This window comes from Furipterus horrens, unplaced genomic scaffold, assembly GCF_987537825.1.
Source record: "Furipterus horrens unplaced genomic scaffold, mFurHor1.1.pri manual_scaffold_8, whole genome shotgun sequence".
NCBI lineage: Eukaryota > Metazoa > Chordata > Mammalia > Chiroptera > Furipteridae > Furipterus > Furipterus horrens.
Window position 1 is genome coordinate 5,631,084 of NW_028327178.1, and position 6,912 is coordinate 5,637,995.

Sequence of the window (6,912 nt, forward strand, 5' to 3'; positions counted from 1 at the left end):
AGTGTGCATTGTTATCTTAATGTGTGCATGTAAAAGTGTAAGAGAAAAAAGAATCACTTGAGCTTAATAACGGATTTTATTGTGCTTCTGAAACTTCTGTTCAGTACGAGATTTATCAGCTTCTGTCTACTCCCAGCATACCTGTAGCCTCAGAGAATTTCTTTGTTTTTTTTTTCCCCTCCTCCAGAAAAGAATGTCATGAAAGAGGAACAGAAAAGAGCCGGCAGTGTTGGCGAAAGGGGAATTTTCTTTCGCTGCTGGTGGTGACTTTGTGATTGGAAGAAAAGTACCTAGGTGGCTGAAGAGATTAGGTTTCTCTAGCTGTACAGATGAAGCTGATAAAGAAGACGAGAAAATGCCTCCTCTCGGTGACAGCAGGTTGATGAGTAAGAAAGCCTCAGAAAGACAGATTTGAAATGGGGGCAGGAACTGTGAGTTTTTTTAAAACCAGGTAGGACTTCGGGCACGTGGTGAGGATGTTTTTCTCCCAAAAATGAAGAAGAAAAAATTCTCAAAACCAGAAGTGTAAAAAGTTGAGAAGACAAACAACCGAGCCCACCAAAGGATTTCAGTGCTCTGCCACCTTCTTTGGACAGACACACGCAAGGCCATGATATGTGCGTGAGGATTTTATGGCTGGTGATGATTTCCTGTGCTAAGAATGACTTCATTTGGATTTTGGAGTGTTTTTCTTTTTCTTTTTTCTTTTCTTACTCTCTCTTTTACAATGTGTGTTCTGACTCTTCATGGATTTATAGTAGGTTTGGCTCTACCATGCTTGCTGTGTGATGTGGAAAAACTAGAGATTTTAACATTTCCTTGAAGCTTTATTGGAAGCAAAACTGTGTCAGGGACGCAGATACACAGTGTACGTTTTCTCTTTTTGGCAACTGTGCCTGCTTTGAATGAGCCGAATGTCAGCTGGATTTCACAGCATCAGTGATTTATAGTCTTTGTTTTATCAAGGCCTTACGTGTGTGCTTTATACTAAGCAGATGGGAACCACATTGAGCACTCTTTTTGACATGATTGCCTAAGGAAAGGAACTCCCTGATGGATCATGGCGTTAATGTTTACAGGACATTTCTTATTTTTAACATTAGTGATGTTTGCTTTCTCTACTTTGGAGGAATCTGTAAGCAATTACTCTGACTGGACAGTTTTCGCAGATGATATAGATCAGTTTAAGATGCAGAAAGTAGAAGGTTTGCAACCCAAGCAAAAGCTGAAGAAAAGTATGCTTCATCCGAGTCTGTATTTTGATGCGGGGGAAGTCCAGTCCATGAGACAGAAGTCTCGCACGAGCCACCTGCATCTTTTTAGAGCTATCAGAAGCGCGGTGACGATTATGCTGTCTAACCCGGCATACTACCTGCCTCCACCCAAGCATGCTGACTTTGCTGCCAAGTGGAATGAAATTTATGGCAACAATCTGCCGCCTTTAGCACTGTACTGCCTGTTATGCCCAGAAGACAAAGTTGCCTTTGAATTTGTCTTGGAATATATGGACAGGATGGTTGGCTACAAAGACTGGCTAGTGGAGAATGCACCAGGGGATGAGGTTCCCGTTGGCCATTCCTTAACAGGTTTCGCCACTGCCTTTGACTTTTTATATAACTTACTAGATGATCATCGAAGACAAAGATATCTGGAAAAAATATGGGTGATTACTGAGGAAATGTACGAGTATTCCAAGGTCCGCTCATGGGGCAAACAACTCCTCCATAACCACCAAGCTACTAACATGATAGCACTGCTCACCGGGGCCTTGGTGACGGGGGGAGGTAAGGAATCTGAAGTCAACTTGTGGAAACAAGCTGTGGTAGATGTGATGGAAAAGACGATGTTTCTCTTGAATCATATTGTCGATGGTTCGTTGGATGAAGGCGTGGCCTATGGAAGCTACACAGCTAAATCAATCACACAGTATGTGTTTCTGGCGCAGCGCCATTTTAATATCAACAACTTGGATAATAACTGGTTAAAAATGCACTTTTGGTTCTATTATGCCACCCTTTTACCGGGCTTCCAAAGAACTGTGGGCATAGCAGATTCTAATTATAATTGGTTTTATGGTCCAGAGAGCCAGCTGGTTTTTTTGGATAAGTTCATCTTAAAGAATGGAGCTGGAAATTGGTTAGCTCAGCAAATCAGAAGGCACCGACCTAAAGATGGGCCGATGGTCCCCTCCACTGCGCAGAGGTGGAGTACTCTTCACACTGAATACATCTGGTATGATCCCCAGCTCACCCCACAGCCTCCTGCTGAATATGGTACTGCCAGAATGCACACATTCCCTAACTGGGGTGTTGTCACTTACGGGGCTGGGTTGCCAAATACACAGACCAATACCTTTGTGTCTTTTAAATCTGGGAAACTAGGGGGTAGAGCTGTGTATGACATAGTTCACTTTCAGCCATACTCCTGGATTGATGGGTGGAGAAGCTTTAACCCGGGACATGAACATCCAGATCAGAACTCATTTACTTTTGCTCCCAATGGGCAGGTGTTTGTTTCTGAAGCTCTCTATGGACCTAAGCTGAGCCACCTGAACAACGTGCTGGTGTTTGCCCCATCGCCCACGAGCCAGTGTAATCAGCCCTGGGAAGGTCAGCTGGGAGAGTGTTCGCAGTGGCTCAAGTGGACCAGCGAGGAGGTTGGGGACGCAGCCGGGGAAGTCATTACTGCCTCTCAACACGGGGACATGCTGTTTGTGAGCGGGGAAGCAGTGGCTGCTTATTCATCGGCGATGAAGCTGAAGAGCGTGTACCGTGCTTTGCTTCTCCTCAATTCTCAGACTTTGCTGGTTGTTGATCACATTGAGAGGCAGGACGACTCCCCAATAAAATCTGTCAGTGCCTTCTTTCATAATCTGGATATTGATTTTAAGTACATCCCGTATAGGTTTATGAACAGGTATAATGGCGCCATGATGGATGTGTGGGACGCACACTATAAAATGTTCTGGTTTGATCATCATGGCAGTAGCCCCGTCGCTAGTATACAGGAAGCGGAGCAAGCTGCTGAATTTAAGAAACGGTGGACCCAGTTTGTGAATGTGACGTTTCAGATGGAATCCACAGTCACCAGAATCGCATATGTGTTTTATGGGCCCTACGTCAATGTTTCCAGCTGCAGATTTACTGATAACTCCAACTCTGGACTTCAGATTTCTCTCAACGTCAATAATACTGAACACGTCGTTTCCATAGTAACTGACTACTACAACCTGAACACAAGATTCAATTACCTGGGATTCGGTGGCTTTGCAAACGTAGCTGATCAGGGCCAAATCACCCAATTTGGTTTGGGCTCTCAAGCCATAGTAAAGCCCGTAAGAAGTGATAAAGTTATTTTCCCCTTTGGGTTTAAATTTAATATAGCCATTGGGTTGATTTTGTGCATTAGCTTGTTGATCTTAACTTTTCAGTGGCGGTTTTACCTTTCCTTTAGGAAGCTAATGCGGTGGATTCTGATACTTGTCGTTGCCCTGTGGCTTATCGAGCTCCTGGATGTGTGGAGCCCTTGCACGCAGCCCATCTGTGCAAAATGGGCAAGGACGGAGGCCGCGGCCAGCGCGAAGTCTGCGTCTTCCCCGGGGCCCCACGTCCAGCTCCCCGATGTTGTCATTACCGCCCTTCCTGGTTCAGGAGCCGAAATTCTCAAACAACTCTTTTTCAACAGCAGTGATTTCCTCTACATCAGGGTGCCCACAGCCTACATCGATATCCCTGAAACGGAATTTGAGATGGACTCATTTGTAGACGCCTGCGAATGGAAGGCGTCCGAGATCCACGGCGCGCGTTTCCACCTCCTCCGAGGCTGGCTGCAGTCTTTAGTCCACGACACCAGACTGCACCTGCAGAACATCCGTCTGCACGAGCCCAGCAGGGGTAAACTGGCCCCGTATTTTACATCGAATAAGGACAGGAGAAGGAAATCGAAAAGGAGAGAGTCTTTGTCAGAACAAAGAAGTAGGCTGAGAGGCACCTTTGACAGAGATGCCGAGTACATTAGGGCTTTGAGGAGACAGCTGGTCTACTTCCCCAGCGCACGGCCTGTGCTCAGTTTAAGCAGCGGGAGCTGGACCTTAAAGCTCCATTTTTTTCAGGAAGTTTTGGGATCTTCACTGAGGGCATTGTACATAGTAAGGGACCCTCGGGCCTGGATTTATTCAATGCTCTACAGTAGCAAACCCAGTCTTTACTCTCTGAAGAATGTTCCAGAGCGCTTAGCTAAATTGTTTCACATCGAGGGAGGTAAAGGCAGATGTAGCTTAAATTCAGGCTATGCTCTCGAGTATGAATCGTTAAGGAGAGAATTATCCAAACCCGAGTCGGACGCTGTCTCTCTGCTGTCCCATCTGTGGCTGGCAAACACCGCAGCCGCCCTGAGGATCAACACGGACCTGCTGCCTCCCAGCTACCAGCTGGTCAAGTTTGAAGACATCGTGCATTTCCCCCAGAAAACCACTGAAAGGATTTTTGCCTTCCTTGGAATCCCTTTGTCTCCTGCTAGTTTAAACCAAATATTGTTTGCCACCTCCACGAACCTTTTCTATCTCCCCTATGAAGGGGAAATATCACCAAGTCACATCCATGTTTGGAAACAGAACTTGCCTAGAGAGAAAATTAAACTGATTGAACACATCTGTGGGACACTGATGGCCCGTCTAGGCTACCCCACGTTTACAGACTGAGCGCTGCGGGTCAGCAGAGATTTGCACTAATCCTTCCCACCCCAAGCTGTGGACATCAATTAGAAGAGTTTGTTTATTCTTGTACTCTTGTGTGTGAGTGTGTGTTTGTGTGTGTGTGTGTGTTCAGTTAATGATTTGCACAGAGAGATTATTTTAAAAATCGCCGTATTTGGCCTCGCACGATTTACTTTTTACGTCACCACATTCTTGCCTTTGCTTCTGAATTACTCTGCTCAAATGCTTCCCCTACAGAGGTGTAGAGGAAACTCTCTTGTGGTCAGCGGAGACAGGAAGATGTTAAAGTTTTTTGTTTCTCCACTGCCACTGTGTGGATTGGCCCCGGAACCCCCAAACCACTCAAGGCCTCCCCTTGTTGCATTAGCCCAGCATCTCTTACTTTCAAGATGAACTACAGAAGTTCCTTGTCTTTATTTTAAAGTCCTTCTAACACATTTATCCTGCACAAGAAAATAAATCCTTCACTGTGTATCATGTTTAGAGATATCACTGGGGGAATGGTGGAAGCTCGTATCTGACCTGTAGAATTCCTTCTGGAAAATATAGGTGGAAATACAGAAGGAATATAGTTGTTTTGTTTTGTTTGTTCTTTTGTTTTTGTTTTTGCAGGTCAGAAACTGACCAAAAAGCCTCCTTAATATTTTCTACTTTGTAGTGATGGAATCAGTCTTTGAATAATCTGGGTGCCAAGGGCTGGTGGAGTATTTTCGACCTGCTTATCTATTTAAAACTCTCTCTCTCTCTCTCTCTCTCTCTCTCTCTCTCTTTTTTTTTTTGCCTCCTTGAAGTCACAGCTGCTAGGCTCAGGCCATTCCCACCCTGTCCTCTCTGTCACTGTCATTGCAAAACAACCCACAGTTACTAATTGCTAAACTCCCAGTACTTTCGGGGATTTTTTTCCCTCTGTTGATTAATTTTGCATTAGAGCCTGACACAGACTCAGAATCAAACTTCTTTTTGTGGAATTGTCACCGTATGACTCAAAGGAGCAGAGCCACCGTGGGCCATGTCTTTTTTAGACTGGAAACAATTGGAAAACTGCCCAACTCGTCTGGCAGCCCTTTGAGTGAGCTTCCAGACTGCCAGCGTCGGCAAATGGGAGATGATGTCAGAGGCATCTGTTTCCTTGACCATCTGCATCTCATTAGAAAGGCAGTCGTCACAAGTGTGGCTCCTTTTATTTTGGTAGGCGCTGAAATCCAAACGCTGGGCCAGTATAGGCCAGTGGAGTGATTACAATGTCCTGGATGAAAACCGGTAGGCAGTGTCAAGAAACTCGATGAACATCTCTGTACAGATTGCATTTTTCTTCCTGATGTTGGAGACTGTCGTTTCCCCAAGCTCTCGAACGCTTGGGAGTCTGTCGTTCTGACCTAGATAAAAGTGCTTCTTTCCCAGTCGTTTGTTATTGTGTCAAAATGTGCCTCCAGAGTGATAAAGCTGTGGACATGTTACATTCTAGCTGAACTGAGCACGGCTGTCATGTTTTCCCCACTGCAAAGTGAGTGGATGCAGACCACTCCTCCTCCGCCTGTGTCTCCTTCCCAGAGCTCTCAAGACTTGCTCTGCGGTGTCAGAATGAATGAAAATCTTCTTAACATAGGTTGAGAGGGCGACTGAAGACCCGAATCTACCCCGTAATTTTCAAGGAGCATGATTCTTTCTATCTCAGGGTTATCAACAAGCATGTAAAATTGCTACACAGATGATAACACTATTTCCATTATTGGTCAGAGTCTCTGTTTGCTTTCAGTTCCCAGGACGTGCGAGCTCAAATGAGATCCAGGGAAAAGGTTTTGGGTTGGCAGTAGCGTTAGGTCTGATGAAGGGGAGAATTGAGAGGTGTGTAGGTGACCAAGAAGAGAGCAGAAGCGCCCAGGCTGAGGAGAGCCAGGTTGAATATGGGGAGGAACTGGGGGAAAGAAGGGGAAAAGGAAGAAGGGTTGTTCTGTGAATGAACATGCGAATAATGTGGGGACACGTTCTTGATAGCTAACGAAAGCAACGTGCTTAACAAAATGGCCTTTACAGGGCATCCTGGCTTGGCCCCACAGAGCCACCAATGTCCAGGAGAAGTCTCCTGTATGGAGTCACCCACTCCCACCCCAAGGGGAAGGATGGAGAAGACCCGTTTGCAGATTCCCCTGTGAGGGATGACACCATGGGACAGGCATGCATGTGTTCACACTTGGGAC

General features: G+C 45.7%; 1 protein-coding gene across 1 annotated transcript; it reads left to right on the forward strand.

Annotated features, from left to right (window-relative positions):
- The first annotated feature begins 357 nt into the window (after nt 1-357).
- On the forward strand, nt 358-5,296 carry DSEL (dermatan sulfate epimerase like). Its single transcript, XM_090285400.1, has one exon. It carries the CDS (start codon nt 1,061-1,063, stop codon nt 4,697-4,699), a length of 3,639 nt encoding a protein of 1,212 aa, XP_090141526.1. The 5' UTR covers nt 358-1,060; the 3' UTR covers nt 4,700-5,296.
- The last annotated feature ends 1,616 nt before the right edge of the window (nt 5,297-6,912 follow it).

Bases quoted from the DNA above. Each gene is read 5' to 3' on its own strand.
- DSEL (XM_090285400.1), top strand. From the start codon at position 1,061: ATGGCGTTAATGTTTACAGGACATTTCTTATTTTTAACATTAGTGATG.